We start from the raw sequence: 20122 nt of genomic DNA, 5'->3' as shown, positions 1-20122 counted from the left end.
GATATGGGCAACTACTTTTCACTTTGGTACGGATTCATAGAAACTCTAGTGTTGTATCTCTTTGTAGCATTACATTATTTTACTACAATTAGCTTGTATTGAATATTAAACGTTGGTTGTTTTTTAGCTTAGATAATTGTCTGCTTTTAATGAATGTGTTTTGAGATGCTGTAACTATTCAGTAGATTATATAGTGTTCTTGTGAATCACTGTATTTATGAATTCATGAATGCATGTGATACGGCTGACGTAATAGAAGGCTTGAGCCTCTAATCCCTCACACTGCAACCTCTTGTAGTGAGGCTTAAGACTGTTTTGATCTCTCTGTTGAGTAACTGACTGCACCGTCCACAGCTCCACTCCAACACTCAGTCAGTCAGCTGTGAGATTAGTCGCTCCACTCACTTAACTGCCTGCTGACTGCAGCAGACCTCTGAAGCACTGCAGAGAAGGAACATGAGCGACAACACCCAGGTAAGTGGGAGAAGTTTAGTTTTTTTTATTTACAAAATGTACCAAATATACCTTTTTTTTAAATTTTACAGGTAATTGTTATTTTACATAGTGGTGCCTTCAGATTATACACCTTGAATGATTGGTGAAAGGTATTGTAATATGGCACAAATGAACCATTTAAGGTTTTTGCTAAATCAGTTAATATAACAGGTTCTGTCATTATTTGGGATAAAAGGAAAATCTCAGTTTATGACCATGGCTTAGGCTCAGAAAACATGACTGAATTATGCAGCAACCTTCTGATCCCTAAAGCTGTACTTTACCTCACAAATGTGGCGTGGGAAAGTATGGCGAACCTCCAAAAACTGTGCCCAGTTAACCAACCGGTAACAGTATCGCTCATGTTCAGGCTGTGCTCATTATATTCATGATGGGGGGGAAAAGTGTTGCCATGGAAGAATCACCTGAAGTGTATCAACTCTCTGATTCATTCATTCAGAGGACCACATTGTATATAAGTATATATGTCTAATAACAAATCTAGCCTAATCGCATCTACATGGCTATTTCTACAGGCTCTTAATCGTGTGCATATAAAAGGGCACTCTCAACAAGAGACTCCTCTAAAAAGAAAAAATCCTTCGGTTACATGCTTGGAGTTTTCCCACTGCTCCATACATGCTGTTGTTTTTTTCCACTAATCAAAGATTAACTGCATCTGCTGAGACAAAGGGCTATTGTAGACTGTTGTGGGGAACTAAATTCCAGCAACATGCGCCTTGTCGTTGCTCACCTGAAGGGAGTTAAGTCTTGGGGCTCTGACAGCTGGACTACATCCAGGGATTAATGTCATGCACTAATTTAACACCGTTGCCCCATGGGGTCTGGGCTCTTATGTAACGGGCCTGGGTCAGTGTGCTTGAAGACCTGTTGCCAGACGGATCAGAAGGGTGTTTGAAAGTTACAAGGATGACAATAGTGACTACAACCCCATATACTAGTCATGTGTGTTACTGGCTGTCTAACGTCTTGACATTGGAATTATTAATCACACTCATAACTCACGTTATGACACATCCAATAACCAGTCTACACCTTGCTAGTGGCTCCACCACCAGGCTGCGCTCAGGCACTGTGGTGCTTTGGGCTAAATGGTTACGTCAGCATGAATATGTTCAGCATGTGTAACCTTTACCATCTCAGTATGGCGTGTAGGTATGCACTCAACACAAAGTACAGCTGAGGCTGATGGGAACGTCATTAGTTTTTTAGATGTTCGGTCGTAAAGGTAGGTTTTTGACCTGATGATGGCATTTAGATAAGTCAGGAGATCAGCAAAGTGATTAAAATGAATTCAAAGGCAAACATGAATGTTTGTACTAAAGTTCATGGCCAATCCATCCAATAGTTGTCAATATATTTCTCTAAAAACAACATGGTAAAGTTAGAGGAGAAGTCAGAGGTTCAATCTTTAGGATGCGTTGTCTGGGAACCATGAAAATTTAGCACAAATCCAACTAGATGTTGAGCTGTTTCAGTGGCTAAATGAAGACCTGCTAGTTGTGTTAGATGAAAAATCAGGGCATCATTAAAGTAATAAGGCTTCATCCTCTGGAGACCATGAAGTCTGTACAAAGTTGCATGGCAATCCATCCAATAGATGTTGAGAGATTTCAGTCTGGGCCAACGTGGCCAGCGTGACTGAAAATACAATCATGCTTTGACTGTTTGACTCTTATGTTCATGGACGTCAGCTAATTCTCAGTACCAGCCTTTTTAGTCAAAAGAAAATCCTTTTTTCTCCCCCACTTATCTCGGACAGGACGGAGAGGTGCTCAAGCAGATTGAGAGGGAGGTGCGGATGCGGGAGGGGGCCAGTAAGCTCCTGGCAGCTTGTTCCAGGAGAGAGCAGGCCCTGGAGGCCTCCAAGAGCCTGCTCACCTGCAATGCCCGCATTCTGGCCTTGCTCAGCCAACTGCAGAAGATGAGGAAAGCTCAAATCCTACAGCGAGTGGGACGCAGGTCAGATGGAGTGCAATGATATATATATATATATAATGTGTGGATAAATAGACAGATAATAGCTCTAGCGTCAGTGGAGAGGCATTCAAGACTGTTATGCAGTTGTATTGCAGAGCAGAAGTGTTTGTGGACATTGCCATGCCTCCTACCCGCCACTAGAGGTCAGACAAGTTCGCTTTTTCAAACCTTGGAGTCCCTAAATTCCAAAACAACCCTTAGTGTAGATGTGTGGATTTACCTGATTAATGAATTGTTAATGTGGACGTAATATTACGCATATGCACACTGAATTTACAAGCACACGCTATGCACGTAATAGTAGGTGGACACTTCAGATTGTAATCAAATGCAATATGATACAATAGAATACAAATGTTATCTGTGTTCAGTTTTGTTAAGCTTGCATCACCGATGTGTTGACTGTGTCATGTGTGCTGTATTTTTACTGGATTGCACAGGTGCTGCTGTACATACGATACTGTGCAGCACGCGTGTTAGGAACGTGTAGATCGTTAAACTGATGATCTATTATCTTCACCTCAGGCCATCTGACGATGTTTTGCCATGTTTGGGGAAAATATCCCTTTCAGGTGGGTGTTGACCAATCATCTTGCCACAATTTCTTTTTTTTTTTTTTAAATAAAAGAGTACTTGTACCTACTTTATAATATTCACTCTGTAGACCTGCGAATCCCACTGATGTGGAAAGACTCAGAGTACTTCAAAAACAAAGGAGGTGAGTCAGGATGCTGTTGTCAAGGGAACTGATTGCACAAATGTGAATGAATAAAGCTTTGTTTATCTCACCATAATGCCAGATATCATTTCTATAAACGTTTCTAAAAGTGCACTGAAAAAGACCTGCGTGAATGTATACCATTAGAGGAAATAAATATGTATCAGGACCTTTAGAATCAGTTGCAGTTTTTACTCTCTGCTTCTACTTGCAGAGCTACAGCGCTGTGCTGTTTTCTGCCTGCTTCAGTGTGGCACAGAGATACATGAAACTGATCTGGTGATGGTGGATAGGACTCTAACTGACATTTGTTTTGAAGGCACTATATTGTAAGTCACAGTTTGTTGTATTTTAAGAGGTTCAGTTTCTGTCCAATCCCACTAAAGAGCCACTTTTGTTTGTCTTTGTATAAATGTGTACGAGCAGCAACGAGGTAGGTCCAGGGTTTCAGCTTCGTGTCGAGCTGTACAGCAGTTGTGCGGTTGAGGAGTTCTCCCCGGGGGCTCTAGGACCCAGGAGAGTGAGCTGTCTGGGGGCCACAGTGGGATGCTCCTCGGGGAAAAAGATCCGCGCTGCGTTTGAGTCTGCAGCTGTTTGTGGATCCAGTGGAGGAAATGCAACACCTGGAAGTGTGTCGCCTCCTTTATCCCCGGACCTGTCAGCACTGTGAGGATGACAATTCTCCCTGAAAGGCAAACTATTGGGACATATTTTGTAACTGAGTGTCACTTTGATTTTGCCCAATGCTTTTTGTCTGCAGGGGGCCTAAGTATAACCTGCTGGCTCACACAACACTGAGAATCCAACACGTCCAGGAAGGTTTCAAGACGCATGATTTGTCTCTAGCAGCAACAGGTGAGTTACAAATCATCTCTTCTTCTTGTTTCCTCCTCTCTTCCTGAAGATGAATCCCTAATCTGTTTATTTTGCCAGAGGATAATCCATTCTGGGTGCCTCTGTATGGCAGTATGTGCTGCCGCCTAGTAGCTCAACCTCTGTGCATGAATCATCCAATCATAAGTGGCCAGCTTCGAGGTTAAGGTGACTTTATTTTCATATATTATCCTGCCTTGTGGTTCTTTTTTTTAATAATATATCCACTTTAGTAATCACCATATCACATTATTCTCTGCTCTCTTTCAGCTTGGAGAGGACCTTAATTGCTGTGAAAATGTCTTCGGCGTCCTCAGGGGCCAAAGTGTTTTCTGCTACCAGAATCCAGAAGACCTGGAGTCTGAGGACAAGCCATTACTGGTAATCCCCATTAAAAAGGTTTGTTCTAAATGAGCACAGCCTTATGAATAAAAAGATGGATTCATTTACACCATTGCCCATGTTGATTACAATAACAGGCCGAGGCTTACAGAGTGCACTGAATTAATGAAGAACGAGAGGAAACCTGCTGTAATGGGGACTGTTTCAATATTGTTAACTTTTTAAGTATAGTAAAAAGTATTCAAGTACATTTACTGAAGTATTTTACTGCTGTTTCTACAATCTTAAGGTGCTTCAACTTCACTTGGGTGTTTTCATGTTATGCTACTTTGTACTTCTACTCTATTTCATTACATTTATCTGTCAGGCAGTTACAGTTACAAGGCACAGATTTTACATCACAACATTGGAAAGGCTTATAAAGTACGACACATTGTGCTTTCATTGTACTCCTTTTTGGCTTGTGTCCATGTACAAATGTTTTATATGTTTTACAACTTGGCAGCAGTGGTTAAGAAGAATACAGATTTGTGTGGCAGAACTTTCTATTTCCTTATTTCCTGTTGCATTAACATAGGTTGAGAAAACTATTTTAAGATAGTTTCTAAAAAGTAAAATAGTCCGTATTGTAGGGTCATATTCTAATATCCTCCGTGGAGGATGCAATCTGCTCTGCTCTCCACCCAGCCCTCACCCATCTGGACTCAAAATACTCATATGTGAGAATGCTGTTCATAGACTTTAGTTCAGCATTCAACACCATAATCCCACAAAAACTCATCTTCAAACTTGACCAGCTGGGGCTCAACACCTCGCTGTGTAACTGGCTGCTGGACTTCCTCAGTGAGAGGCCACAAGCAGTACGTGTCGGCAACAACACCTCGAGCAGCATCACACTGAGCACAGGGGCCCCTCAAGGCTGTGTGCTCAGGCCACTGCTCTTCACCTTGCTGACACACGACTGCACCACAACCTACAGCACCAATCACATGGTCAAGTTTGCAGACGACACAACTCTGGTAGGTCTCATCACCAAGGATGATGAGACCCACTATAGGAAGGAGGTCAGCCTTCTGACCACGTGGTGCAGAGACAACAACCTCCTTCTGAATAACAGCAAGACCAAGGAGATTATTGTTGACTTCCGGAGAGGCCACACTCAACACCCACCACTGACCATCAATGGTGCTGATATAGAGAGAGTGAGCAGCACCAAATTCCTGGGGGTGGACATCAGTGAAGACCTCTCGTGGACAGCCAACACAACATCACTGGCAAAGAAAGCTCAGAGGCGCCTCTACTTTCTCCGCAAACTGAAGAAGGCAAGAACACCACCACCCATCATGTGCACCTTTTACCGAGGCACCATTGAGAGCATCCTGACAAACTGTATCTCTGTGTGGGGCGGAAGCTGCACTGACTACAACAGGAAAGCCCTGCAGCGCATAGTGAACACAGCTGGAAGGATCATTGGTGCCTCACTCCCCTCACTCCCCTCCCTGCAGGACATATACGACACTCGCCTCACCCGCAAAGTGACCATGATTGTGCGCGACTCCAGCCACCCCTCACACAGTCTCTTCAGCCTCCTGCCCTCTGGGAGAAGATACCGGAGCCTCCGTGCTCGCACCACCAGACTCTCAAACAGCTTCGTCCACCAGGCTGTTAGGAAGCTGAACTCTCTGAACTCTCTCCCTCCTCTCTTTTAAGACTCCCCATGTCCAACTGCTGCTAAATACAGATTGATAGTTTTTTTTGTTCTTTTTCTCTTATTATATATATATTGTCTAAATGTTTTTTTTAATCTATTGCACTGTATTCACTTTATGTTTATATGTTTATATGTTGGACTAGAGAGAAACGTCTTTTCAACTCCCCTGTATGTCCAGTACATTGTGGAATTGACAATAAAGCAAACTTTGAACTTTGAACTTTTTTAATGTACTCTGATGCTATGGGCTTCAGTCAAATGGCAGTTAAAGCTGTTGAATTACTGTCAATAGACAAGTTAGCTATTAGTATGCAGTTGGCAAATTGTAGAATTAAAAACACACCTTTTGTACTTCACCATGTGCATCAAAGAAAATGCCATCCAGATTATCAGATGATGACAGTTATAAGGAGTTATTATTTATTTAGAATTATAACGAGTGTGTTTTGTTTCTCTGTCAGGATACCGTTGTGTGCGTGGCAGAGAGAGATCCGGCCCCTTGCCAGAGTATACATATCAGCACACAGCATCAAGGAGAGGATGTATATACGCTAAAAACGAAAGCACCTGAAGACACGCAGCGCTGGGCCGAGGCCATCAGCCAACACGTCTATGACATGAGTGAGGCCTTGATTAACAAAACTGAACTGTAGCTAACCTCAGTTCCAAGCAAAAGGTGTGAAGTTAGGCCACGGGCCAAGAAGTCATTAAATGTGCTTTGCTACGCCCTGACTGCCTAGAACAACATGTGCACTGAAGAGAATCAACTTTATGATAACTCCCCTCAGTTTGAAGACAGTTTGATCTTAAAACCAAAGAGTCAATCAGTGGTTTTGTGTCAGACTATTTCTTGGTTGGCAGCATTGACCGGTGACTGGAGGCCCCCCCCCCCCATGGGGTTGCCAGGAAACTGGCTGCAGCGCAGCCAGCTCTGTCACCCTTGGACAGAGCAGTCTTTATGCTAAGATAAGCTGGTTTGCTGCTGACTGCGGCTTAATATTTAGCATTAGACAGGCATGAGAGTGGTATCTGTCTCGTCATCTAATTCTCAGCAAGCAAATGAATACGTGCATTTCCGTCAAATTATTGCTTTCAGATGCACCGTGATGACTTTTTCATAGTGAAACACGAACTTCTAAATGTTACCAGTGATATGTTGTCTCTACGGAAGGAATAACAATCTGACACCATTCCACTGCGATGAACACGAGGCAGCACACGTGAATGTCGTTATGAACAAACTTCACCTGACTGCAGTCTTGACTCAAACTCTGCCAAGTGTCTTCACTCCGGAATGGTTAGAGGGAATCTTTATCATCCTTATTTTAACGGCAACCTGCTGATACGTGCAAGACGGCATTCTTTCATGGCAGCGGTGAATGAGGCATGTCATTTTATGAATGTGTCACAAACAAAATATTTGTCAGTACTTCCTCCTCTTCTGAGTATGACCTAAAAGTAACACTCTATTTATTTATTTATAGACGGTTGAACATTTTTATTTACTATTGATCTATTGATCTGTCTGTCTAGTTACAGAGTTTGGTGACACACTAGTGTGGTATGAACTTAGTGACGTCTCAATTGTCTAGTAGTTAATTAGTATTAATGTTCATCTATTCGGCTGGCGCCAGCTACAAGCTTCCAGACGTGTGATCTTCTGAAGTATGACAGTAAATGTAGTTATACATATTTAAAGTTAAGATTAAGGGGAGTGGTGATTTTCCAATTTTGATTATGGTGACGCTCGAACATAATAACAATGTTCTAGCCACAATGAATTTGACATAGCCTAGTTGTACGGCATTGAGACAATACAAAGTCTTCCAATTGTTGAGTCATACAGTGGATGAGCACGCAACACCAAGCATCACCATTAGACAATGTAGCAGTCGTTTCTTTTATTTTAAGTTTAAGAGCAGCTTTACATATTGTCTAATAATTCCCAGCGTCTTATAGCTGCTCTGCGTGCTGATGCAATCTCTGGCTGGCTTCCCATCCAACTGCGGCTACAGCGTGTATGAATCACCTGATTCATGAGTGATTGGCAGACATACTAAAGAGTAGTATAACACCTGAAAGGCTCTGTTTTTTTTTTTGGCAACTTGGGGCAAGTGAAAACAAGCTGTAAACAAAACAGTGAGATATTATCACCTCTTTAGTGAATGTGGCAAATTTAACGGCAACCCATTCTTTCTTTGTCCGTGAATCTTTACATTGTGGAATACATTAACATTTACTTCACGTCTTCACAGACAGAAAAAAGTTTGCATTTCTCTCGTTTCTCCAAGTCTCAGAGTGTCTGAACGAAGAGCCCCTGTACCTATTTCCTTATGCCTCAGTGTGTTTCAGAGTATTAAGATATGGAAAAAATCTTCTTCAATAAGGAAGTGTTTGCAGGAAGCAATTATGTTTTCTGTTAAAGTCTAAAATCTTTTTTATTTCCTCTTGTTGCAGAGAGAACAGGTTTGAGAATGTGTCTGTCAAAGTACTATTGTGTGAATAATTAGTGAATGTGTGATGGTTTCAGAATGAGAATCAGCTTTATTGGCCACGTACGCATACGCAGACAAGGATTTTGACTCCGGTTTGACATTGCTCTCCACCTACATACACAGAATTTACAAATAAACAGGAAAAAAAACACAAGGGTCTGTTTGTTTGTCCGCATCTTTTGTTTACCGTTCGACCGCCTCGCATTTAACATTTCACTTTAGAAAGAAATCATTTGTACATCCAGAATGCAAACTGTTTTAGTACAGTGACCTTCCTCAGGCCTTTACAGATGCACCAATAACATGTGTGGGAACTAAATCTTAGTTCTCTTTACTCATCAGCTATTCTCCTCCTGCAAAGATCACTTCTCTTGTTTGGCTGCAAACTCCTCCTTAATTTGAATTTAATTTCAGTTAAAGGGGTTATTAAAGGGGGAGCTTTTGGTTTGAGCTTTGGTTTGTCCTCATCATCCTTGATATGAGATTACCTTTTGATATTTACAGCCGTGTGCTTGGAGCACATATTCAAAACTGACTCAAAGACACCAGCACAGCACATAAAGACAATTATGAGAATCAGAGTTCCTCAATATGCAGAATACGGAGAACACATTGCATGTGCTCAAACGCTGTTAACACCAAGCGCTGCCTGGTATGAGGTATGACAGGTATCTATGTGTTATCCTGTATTCTTAGTATTGCGATACTGCCAACTTCTTAATATGATTTCACAGAATAATTAATTGCCGAGGGACAGAAGCTGATGTTTAAGTAACTGACAAAAGCTTTTGCCATTATCATGCTTTGAAAATCACTGCATATGTATATTTGTTGCAGGCCAGTGGAAGCAGTGTTGTGATCAACTCATGAAGATTAAAACGCAGAGCTCCAAGAAAGTCATTCCAGTGAAGCAAGGATCGCTATACCATGAAATAGGTAGTGTGACACAAACAGACACACTGCAATTCCAGTCCTTCGTTTGTTTCCATTCATTTTATTAATGTATTAAAATCTATTAGCAGACTCTGGAATCCTTCATTGTAATTCCAATATTCCCATTACTTTAAATACTGTTTTGCCCACCAGGGAAATATCTGTCTGTTAAGCTGCTAAATGCTCCGCTATGTTCACCAGGTAGTCACTGACTTTGTCCGTCTGCTGTTTGTCTCTGGGCAGGTAGTAAACTGTGGATTTGTGGAGTTGCCAAAAACTAAACTGATGAAAGCAGTGAGAGTGAACCAAAACAGCAAAGTTGCAGGCGTTAACATGATGACATGAAATACATTAGTTCCATCGAGCTGGGAAGGAATTGCAGAATTGAGTGATCTGTCACAGGGAGCGGTCACTTTCACATACATGCAGTCATGTGATCCATTGTTAATGGCAAGTTCGATTAGTCTGACAATTCATTTCCATATCACGCGGAAAAGAAAGGAAACGAATGGCTGCCTCGGACATCAGGGAAAATGTGCCACGACTTGAAGCTAATGAGCTAAAACTTGCACTCTGTTCATATCCATAAATAAATCAGATCGCCATCGCCAACTAAATCTGTCTCTCCGTTTTCAACAATAAATAGACACATGGAATGCAATGCCTTATTTGCACACCTTGCGCCCTCTTCTGCAGAAAGTTGGAGAGGCGCCAGGCCTAAAAGCAGACAAGCGGGTTTGAGTAAATAGCGAGATCGAAAAGATAAATAATGCTGCCCAAAACAAAGACCTGACATAATGAGGCAGACACTCTGGGAGTGAATAGGGCATTGTTGCCACCAACTGCTGACAAAAACATCACGTCATGTAGATCGGAGCAACCGACGTAGGTAAATGTTGATTTATTAAGACAGGCTGCAAGAAAGAAAGTAAAAGAAGTTTCCCTTTATCAACCACAAAAACACGTTTCCAGTCAAAAAGGGAGGTGTTTAAAACATTTGACCTCTATTTTTATATCTTTAAAATGGAAAATGTACTTTTCTTTCTTCCTCGTCTCTTTCAGTAACACCTTCCTCTCCCGGAGAGGGTCTTGTGGTGCCGGATTTATCTGTTGAGATCCGCACTTTGCTCTCTTCCTACTACAAGGAAAGGTAGGCTCTCCTGCCACAGCAGACACTCCCTCTGCCGTTCACATTTTTACCTCGGTATGAATGTAAGAATGTAAGAATGGCAAAGCCTCCAAAGTTACAAATGTAAGTCTGCACTTAATGCACCTGTGTGTCAGACGCCACAGATGTTCGGGAGTGTGGTGGTTTGTGTGCAGAGATTGGTCAAGATGTCCAGGAGAACTGGTTGTACAAGAGATCCTGATAGTTGATGTATGCTAAGCAACAAGCTAAGAAGATGACACGTATTTTACACCGCTGGCTTTGTGTAACTTTGAGTGCCTCGAGTGTGTGTGAGTGTGTTTTCCTTCAGTATTCTAGTAATGAGTGAGGCGTCTCTCTCTGTCGTACTGTATATGCAGTTGTTAGACACCACTTAGATGGTGGTAAGATTGCCAGGCTGTTGATGGAGATGTACAAGTACATGTTTATATCACAAGTACAAGTATTGAGTTGTTTATGATCAGTTTTGAGATTACAAGCAGCCTAATCATGTTACATGAAGCTATTAAACCGTGGTGTAAAAACGCTACTTAATTAGGCACTGTACTGTTGTAAATCAATGTGATTCGTCAAACAATTAAGCAAACACTCAAAAACAAATGTAAAAGGTGAGATACACTTCCTCCTGCCCAGAAGTCAGGGCAGGTCACCAGTACCATGACAACTGTGTCAAAGTGATCAGACAAAAGAAATTCTGGGAAAGTACAACATCCTCATACCAACCACTGCCCAGATGAGGGATTGATAACCTCAGAGCTCAAACTGTGGTTTTAACAGATATGCATCATTTCAACTGTCACACCTGACAATGTGTTGTGTGCTTGTCTTTACAGACTGGAATGGTAATTTAGGCGTGTGTGTGATACTGTGAGAAACACATTCACATTTTGATATACCTGCTTTGCTTGTATTACATATACTGAAACAGACTGGAACTGATAAAGTACAATTTTTTGTTTGTTTTAACATTGTACTCCAGTTTTCTGTGTTTCTCTCTTTCTACAGTTATTGATGAGCCTTCCACAGTGGCAGCGGAGGAGTGAGACACCGTTCTGATATCATTCATTTGCAGTCAAGGAAACGGACATGGGCATGAAAAACGGTGCCATTTCAAAATGTGCAGGGAACAAACGTACTGTTTGGATCAGATATTAAATTCTGTACCATCGTTTAGCGATGTAGTCTTTTGTTAATGTAAAGAGAGACCAGTACACGTACTAAGTGGTCTCCTAAAAATGATTCTGTTGACCCTTAATCAGTTTGGAACAAAACAATCTGAGATGATTGAACAGTCATGCAGGGGCAAGCAGGAAGCACATGTCTCTATAAAGACTTTGTTTTCAACTATGATCAATTAAACTGTTGTCTTCTTTAATAAACAGGCTTGCGTATTGAACCTACAGAAGCTGTTTGGCATGCTTGCACCTCTCAGCTGAGTCATGCACCCTTCTCACGATGGAGGTTGACCATCTTATGGCCACGCCTCCTGGAAGCCTGACACACAGATACCTCTTATAAAACTCAAACACTTGCGCTCCGGTTCTGGTTCAGTCCAATAGTTCAGTAAATCAGGGGTATTCCGTATTGACTGATTCCAAAAAGCAAATCAATAAATGAAGTCCTATATGCTACAATTTCAGTTGTGGTTCAAAACTGTTCTAAGGTCAGTTGTCTTGTGTGGTTCAAATTACTAAAGTGCTGCAGAAATGTTCAGAGAATTATTCCCAGTGCAAGTAATAGTATTTTTAACTTGAGTCAGTAAGTCTGGTGTCTAAGGATGTTAATAAATGTTCTCATACAGTACCTCAAGTAACCTCAAGTTTCTAAGTGCATGAATTCCAATGGTATACTACGCCTATGGCTGTTCTCCTTTTAACTTGACAATATTTGCATATTGCTAAACCCCTAAGGGCTTTGTAGGCATACATCAAGGCATGATGCTTATTAAACTCAGTAAACTCTTCTGACTTGTAGAACTAAAAAGCTCTTGGCAAAGTGTACCTCAGTGTTCCTTTTGATAACCAAGTAGCACCAGAAATTGACTCCCCCCCCCCTCAAAGAGGCCTCTGAGTTAAGCAATAACCTGCTGTGAAACAACGATATAAAATACTTGCCTGAGCAGGTTCACACTAGAATCTTTTTCTAGCTCTTTGGCACCTCAGTGATATATTTAAAGCGATAAAGAGCAGGTAAACAGGGGAGGGAAAAACACAACAACTAGCAAAATGGAATAAGCTTGTAAAGTTGTGACTAGTTCAACATGGCTCTCCTTGTTAACATTCCAATCAAATGCCAATAAGTCCTAATCCTTTTAACAGGACTCTCGTGATGAGAAAATTGCACGCAATAATCATTGACTATAGATACAATGAAGGGAGTGTCAGTTTCTACACTGGAAGATGCCATATTACGTATTGGATTAAAAATAATAATGTAGCAATAAAAATAAAACAATAGGCTGTTTGTCACACCTGTATGTGCATACAGGTGTGACAAACAATACAAAGAAAGCTTAGTAAGGCACAATTGAGTTCTCCTCTATTGACGTCACTGTTTATCTGTTTTTTTTTTACTCTTACTGTAAATGTTTGTTAATGAAATAGTTATAAAGACCAAAGTTAACAATTTTAAGATTTGAATATAAAAGCTTCGAAGCAAAGTTTATCCCTGTTTATTAAACAAGGAGAGAAAAGAACATCCGAATGCTCTCCTCCCACAGAAAAGAAAATATTTACCATGCATTTTAATGCACACAGGAAGCAACGTGTTTGTTTGTTTGTTTACCGGACATTGAAGGAACACGTAACCTTTATATATTTAATGACGGAGGCGGGCAAACCTCCTCCCAAAGAAAGCTTGAGGCCACTACCTCTGCACAAGATGTAATTAGTCTTTTCTATGAAGTCATACAAGTGCAGTAATTAATGGCGTTTGCACTTAATACGCCTCTTCCATATCATGTAACTCTTAAAGGGGAAAGGGGTTTGATTGGATGTGTGTAAAAACACCTCGTGTGACGTGAAGACAACAGGATCAAACAATCAACAAATGAGCCATGAAATTTCAGTTTTATATATTTGAATTTATTTTAATTTACATAATAAAAAAAAAGTAATGTATTATATAACATTCAATACAGAAAACAGTTTTCTGCTCCTGATGGGAAATTATAATTATTCATAAGATTATACATATTTGCTTATTTCACACTTTTAGAGACAACTCAATGCTATTATATAACTTCAGTAAGATGCAGTACATACAAAGAGCAATGTAACGTGGGTAAGCTTTAAAGTGGTGCTGGAGTGTCACTATCTGAACTGATCTTCACAAGGAGCTCGAGATCATTTTCCTCAGCTTCATCACTTCCTCGGTGGTGAGCTGCGACAGAGAAGTGGAGCTGGAATTCAACATAAGCCCAGCCGAGGGACCCATGTCTGACCCCCCCTTCCCTCCTGGGACTGTGTCTTCATAGGACGTTGAGGCTGCAATGTCTTCCTGAGCTGTGCAGGGAATAGAGTCAATGTTCACTGGGATGGGGGAGGCCTGGGTCTCTTTGGCATATGTGTCCCAGAAATAAAGGGGTTTGGAGATTAATGATTTATTAATCTCAAATGGATAGACATCTTGGCTGGCTGCACTTTTCAGAATACCGCCTGAAGGCAAAGGCTTGTAGGTGGTGAAAGTATTTTGGCTCGCATTGTGGGGTTTACCAGTAGTGTGGGTGGTTGGTATGGGGCTTGGCAAATTCCTTCGCGTCAGCCTCAGGTCCTCTGCAGAACTCTGGTGTTGGGGATTCATGTGAAATGTCAGGTTGGTGGGGAGGAAGTCTGTGTCCTCCCGCGGAGGAAGAGTAGGTAGCTGCTTCGCTCCAAGCATCGCGGCTGAAGACCCACACTGCCGGAGCCAGTTACGAAAGACAGACAGCGGTACCTCAATTTCCATCTTGCCTCCGTTCTGCTGAGAGAAGCTGGGCAGAAGGTGACTGAAGTTGAGCTCCCTTACTTCTGGACTCCCCTCTCTTTCTTCTTTTGCCCAGATACTGTGTGTTTCTCTTTTTGGAGAGCTGGGTTTTTGTGGCATTGTGGTGGCGCCTACGTCTGTTCTCAGTGTCGGAGCAGAGTCATATGACGGGCTGCTTGAGGCTGCTGGAGTTATGGCTTTGACGTCGACGGCATACGCCTCACTAGCTTTCACAAGATGCAAATATGACTTGTCTCCTAAACCTGCTTCGCCATCTTGTGTCTCACACCCATCATGTCTCACCACCTGCGGATGATGAGGAGTGTACAGAGGGGAGGGTTTGTTCAGAAACTTTGGGCTCTTGCTGGATGAAGTCGGGGTGAACGATGAGGCGGGGATGCTGTTGGCTTCCCGCCGTGATGCATTGATGCTGAGGTTCCAAGGCTCAGTCAATCCAGGCTCAGTCAATCCAGGCTCAGTCAATCCAGATGTGGTCTTGTACTGTTCTGCTAGGTAGCGCAACTGCTCCAGCGGCTCCTTTGCCCTGTCTGTTGGGTTTAGATGAGATGGAGGGAAAGACAACCATGGTTTGGGGGCAGGGGGGCTATAGGAGGGGATAGGGACATGGGGGGGCAGAACTGCGTGGGTGGGGTGAAAGTGGCGAGCATAGTAGGGCGTCACAGGGAAGACAGTCTCTTGTAGGTCTGATCGGAGGTTGTGTTGGTTCTGTTGGAAAGATAAATGGTCAGTCAGTAGTTGAAGGTATAGTTGGGAATATTTAGGAAATATCCTTGTTCACCTTCTTTGTTCGATGAAGACGAGAGTAGGATGAGAAGATACCACTCTTTGTATGCTAAATATGAAACTACAACCAGCAGGCACTTAGCTTAGCATAAAAACTGGCACTCGAAAAACGGCTTGCCAGGTCTCCTTCCAAAGATAACTAAATCTGCCCTCCAGCACCTCTAAAGCTCACTAGTGATAATATTACATTTTACAAAACCCACATTTTATAAACTACAAGTTGTTGGCTTGAGGGGGGTTAGTGCTGGAATATTTTTTGACTGGGAGCAGTGGAGACTAAAGGAAGTTAAATTGTCATCTTTATAATCGTACGGATTAAACAAAACAGGATTATTGTGTTATTAGTCAACTTCAGAGGTGCTGGTTCGCAGATCCGTTCCCTTTGAGAACCTAGTTGTTTCACCCCATCCTCTGTCTTAATGCTAAGCTAGGCTAATCCGATGCTGGCTTCAGCTACATATTTATCGAATAAGCATATTTTCCAGCATGCCAAACTTTTGCTTTAAAGAAAAAGCTTTAACTAAACCACTTAGTTAGGTTTATGAAAAACATCATGGTTGAGCTTAAAATAAGTACGGACACTTAGCTGAACTTCAAGTTGCATCTGAATCATAAATAATACCAACCTGGTGCAGAGGCATCGATACCAGTTTGCGTTTCAGTGGCCGCTGCCCGTCGTCCTGCTCTTTGCTGTAGTTGGCAAAGTGGAAGTGCTTCGGCTGATTGCGAGGCAACACGTTCACCAATATGCCTGTTAGGTGGCATTCGTATGGCAGCAGTAGCCTGGCACAAATCAAACGTGGATCAGATTAATACTTTGAGAAAACATGCCACTCACTCTCAGCCTGACAGATGCACACGCATCGGTTAACTCACTTCTCGTAGTGTCTGCGGGTGCAGGTGGCTGCACTTGTGCTTCGAGGGTTTCCTCCGAGTGTGTTGTACACTTGTTTCCACAGCTGCTGGGAAGTCACCTGGAAGAGTGCAGGGCAATTTAGTGTTGTGATTTAATAATTAACAATACTATTATAAGCAGTATTAGAGAGTATTAATTGGTATTAGTTAATGACTAAATGAAAATAATTTTTAAAATTAATAAACTTTTACTGTGATAATATTAACAATACTACTAATAATAATTCAATTGGAAATATAGGATTACCTGGTGGTAGCCACCGAAGTCTTTGACAATCTTGAACATCACATATAGATCAACTGAAAAAAGAAGGAAAGATACACACAAAACTTAATACACGTCATTATTAGAATGTAGGGCTTTTAGAATTGCAACAGTTAATATGCAGGTTATATTCTTAATTGGTTTGTTTGTTCTGTAAAATATCAGAATATAGTGATTGAGTGCAAGGTGACGTCCTTAGTCAGTACACCCGAAGATATTTAATTTACAACAACAGCAATTTAGCTCGAATAAATGTAATTTTTGCTTTAAAACATTACTTTTATCTCATTAAACGGTTGATAGATTTTAACAGGTTTGGATTTTACGTCAATCAGCGAAACAATCATTTGACTAATCATTTAAAATCTGAGTTATTAGAATCAAAATTAGAATCAGTAATTTATATCCATAGGCAAATACATAATATATAATCATTATACCATATCATTATAATGTTGAATTAATAGAGGACTTTGTTTGGTGCATTAAACAAGTGAAATGCATTAAAAAACAACAACAACTTGCATCTCAAAATCTGATCAAATGAACAATATAATAAGTACTTTGTTTGAAGCCCAGATTTGGGATTCTCTCGACGGGTGTATCTCTCTTCTTCATGAACGTGTAGAGGTCTTTGAGGAACTGTTCCTCTGTCATCTCCTCCACGGGCTTTCTGGTTCTCTCCTGTAGGATCTCTGCCTGTGCCATTTCCCTGTGTGTCTGAGAACACAAGCAAAACACAAAATATGATCTTCTGTTTGCACCGACCTAACATTCTCCGTTGACAATGCCTTTCTGTTTCGATGTTACATCACCTTGACTGATGATTGATAAACGCGCCCCGTTTTTTGACCATATATCAATCAAAGTGTTACCCCGTGTTTGTACAGTAGAGTCCTCCCCGTCCCTTGAGACAACACACCATTAATATAAAACTCAAACATGGCATCAATGCCCTCTTTCATTCCTTAGTTTCCATTGTTAAGTAAAACTGTTAGGGCTTACTGACCTGTCAGTACACGTTTGCTCACACTTAGAATATCTGTCCCATTCAAAATACAACACAGCTTTTTCCGAATTTAGTTCAGAATCTTTACTTTCATTTAGTTATTGTTTTTTTTTAATCATTTACGATAATTACATTAGTATCGTCATGTTCATGTTTTTTAAACATGTGGATATAATGTTGTGAATATGGACATTATTTATAATTATTTATACTTTTTTGCAGAATAAGAGTAAGAAGAGCGTATTAAATGCATGTCAACCTGAAAATGAAAATACAAGGCCATATATATCTTGGCACCAAAATTCTTTATTCTAATACTTGCAAAAGTATCAATTGAATAAAATCATAAAGCAGATACATTCTGGATTCTATCTGAAATATTGTTCCTCACCTGTGTTTCCATTAGGGGATACACGTGGATCATATTATTGCATTGCCCTGATGATCAGATAACAAGCTATTATAGCTTACAGCCTGATGTTCCCTCCGCTGTGGTAAAAGAGAGCAGAAATCACTGCAGCCAGTGCGTAATGTCACACCACGCCAGTCGCACACCAGTCCCTAGTATCTGTGTGACAATGTGGGTGACTGGCTGAGGAGGTGTTTACTCCAACGTCTTCCTGCTGAACTTGCTATCGGCAGACCAGTTCAACCTGTTCTCGAGCACGTTTCCAAAAATGGTGCGCTGGATTATTCCACAGAAATTTGCAGGATTTTGAAGAAATATGTGGGTTCATAATACTCAGGTGGCACAGAGTTTTGTTCAAATGAGTCAAGTATGAATATTTATTGCTTTACAACCACTATAAGACAACTCAGAACCCCTAAAATGCATGAGACGCTACTTATCATTACCAAATGAGTATAGGAATAACTAAAATATCAATAAATACATTATTTTACTACAGAAAACACTACAGCAGTGTCACTGTGGGTGTTCAATTCAGCATTGTAAAGTTGCGTGCATTATAATATTGCATTATAATCTCAACATATACTTTTTTAGCATGTATGTTGAACACTGGCAACATAATTAGCCATGTAGTTATCAATGTGGAAACAGGAAATGTGAGATTTTAATGGCTGTCTAATTGTACAAAGTGGTCGGGGACGCATTGCGTAAGGGTGATGTGTCTTTACCGTTTGAATGCAACCAATTGTTACGTGGGTTTTCAGGTATCTATTTATATATAATTGCGTTAACCTTCAGTGTCCTGTTTTATTGGCATAATTGGGCAAACCCAAAATCGCATCATCGCCATGTCTTTTGTGTAACATTCATAAAACAAAAAGTTTTTTTTCTTTTAAAGAAATGTTGGCCATCAGTCGGCTATAACATTGAATTACCCAATTAAATAAAAAGTAGTCCAACTAGGTGATAAACTGCCATCTGTCCACACTGTCGGTACACATTCTGATTAAATTATAAACGCACGAGGGTGTTGCCTTAGATAATGAATAAGAAGAGACAGAAACTATAATTATTGTTGATTGACGATTGTGCTCTCCCATCTCAGAATAACTTCTTGGGTTTCAGCAGCAGTAGGACATTTGTCTGCGACGTTGTTCAGGTTTAGGGTGTTTTTTTGGGTGTGGCACTACCCATATCAGAACACAGCATATGATAGAACCATGAGCTCATTGTTTATCAACAATAAGAATGTAGAAACCTGACATATTTATCAGGAGAAAGATTGCTGATGTTGGACGTTAATCCTCTGAAGCTCTAGATTCCTGCAATTCTATGTTGTGAATCACCCTGCGGTGTTGAGGTACATGATGAAACAGCATCGACACATTTACTTCTCTGTATTTGACCCAATATTTAGTAGGAGTGAGAGTAAGTTACTGACGTAAAGAGGTCAGCCAGCTAAAGAGAGAAAACAGGAACGGATTCCAACCAAACACAAATAGTGTTGAAGTAGAGAAAAGAAGGATTCACAAAAAGATCCGGACACACTGCACACACTGCACAGGGAGGCGTAGCTCGAATGTAGCCAGTTTACAAGGCCCCTCCCTGTATGTTCCATTAAGTTTGTTCATATTGATAATGACTCAAATATGACTCAAGGTGTTTTTTTTACCTACCGTCTGACAGACAAGCTTAACGGTGAAACGGATGAAATGGAAGTCAGAGCGTCTTTAGCTTCTGCATTGTGGCCACAATGAATCGGAATAGTAGAGGGGTATACAGTTACAAGAAAAAAACATTGTCTATTGATTTTTGCATGAAAATACAACTGTGTCATCCGAGCATTTAAAAAAAAAAAGTTTGAAGGTATATATTTCCTTTTATACAAAGACAACCAGAGCTGAGGAGGATTAGCATGACTTTCATAGGTCCGCCGTACCAGTTTACAAGAGGGATTGAAATCAAATCCTTGCATCCTCGTATTTGATTGGACCGCTAACATTTGGCGGGCTTAGAGT

The 20122-nt window shown here is 41.0% G+C and overlaps 2 protein-coding genes across 2 annotated transcripts; one reads left to right on the top strand and one right to left on the bottom strand.

The window, feature by feature from the left end:
• Positions 1-456: 456 nt before the first annotated feature.
• LOC116390554 (rhotekin-like) lies at positions 457-11860 on the top strand. The gene is made up of 13 exons (XM_031860355.1): positions 457-474; positions 2279-2478; positions 3022-3068; positions 3161-3214; positions 3429-3543; positions 3638-3880; positions 3975-4069; positions 4148-4249; positions 4353-4486; positions 6602-6761; positions 9473-9571; positions 10631-10718; positions 11742-11860. Exons 1-13 carry the CDS (start codon positions 457-459, stop codon positions 11746-11748), a joined length of 1362 nt encoding a protein of 453 aa, XP_031716215.1. The 3' UTR covers positions 11749-11860.
• Positions 11861-13818: 1958 nt separating this feature from the next.
• Positions 13819-18246, bottom strand: arid6 (AT-rich interaction domain 6). Its single transcript, XM_031860275.1, has 6 exons — positions 18084-18246; positions 17247-17403; positions 16666-16718; positions 16380-16477; positions 16130-16286; positions 13819-15425 (listed from the first exon to the last, which is right to left on the bottom strand). Exons 1-6 carry the CDS (start codon positions 18114-18116, stop codon positions 14064-14066), a joined length of 1860 nt encoding a protein of 619 aa, XP_031716135.1. The 5' UTR covers positions 18117-18246; the 3' UTR covers positions 13819-14063.
• Positions 18247-20122: the final 1876 nt, after the last annotated feature.

Source organism: Anarrhichthys ocellatus, unplaced genomic scaffold (genome assembly GCF_004355925.1).
Source record: "Anarrhichthys ocellatus isolate YVR2014 unplaced genomic scaffold, GSC_Weel_1.0 scaffold23, whole genome shotgun sequence".
Taxonomy (NCBI): Eukaryota; Metazoa; Chordata; class Actinopteri; order Perciformes; family Anarhichadidae; genus Anarrhichthys; species Anarrhichthys ocellatus.
The sequence above is the reverse complement of the archived record's forward strand: the minus strand, read 5'-3'. Positions and strand labels throughout refer to the sequence as shown.

Excerpts from the sequence above, each read along its gene's own strand:
- LOC116390554 (XM_031860355.1), top strand. Across the intron at positions 3,881-3,974 it reads TCCCCGGACCTGTCAGCACT|GGGGCCTAAGTATAACCTGC; the intron begins GTGAGGATGACA and ends TTTTGTCTGCAG. Across the intron at positions 4,487-6,601 it reads TGGTAATCCCCATTAAAAAG|GATACCGTTGTGTGCGTGGC; the intron begins GTTTGTTCTAAA and ends TTTCTCTGTCAG.
- arid6 (XM_031860275.1), bottom strand. The coding sequence starts at position 18,116 with ATGATCCACGTGTATCCCCTAATGGAAACACAG. Across the intron at positions 16,287-16,379 it reads ACCCGCAGACACTACGAGAA|GCTACTGCTGCCATACGAAT; the intron begins GTGAGTTAACCG and ends GATTTGTGCCAG. Across the intron at positions 15,426-16,129 it reads TATCGATGCCTCTGCACCAG|AACCAACACAACCTCCGATC; the intron begins GTTGGTATTATT and ends TCTTTCCAACAG.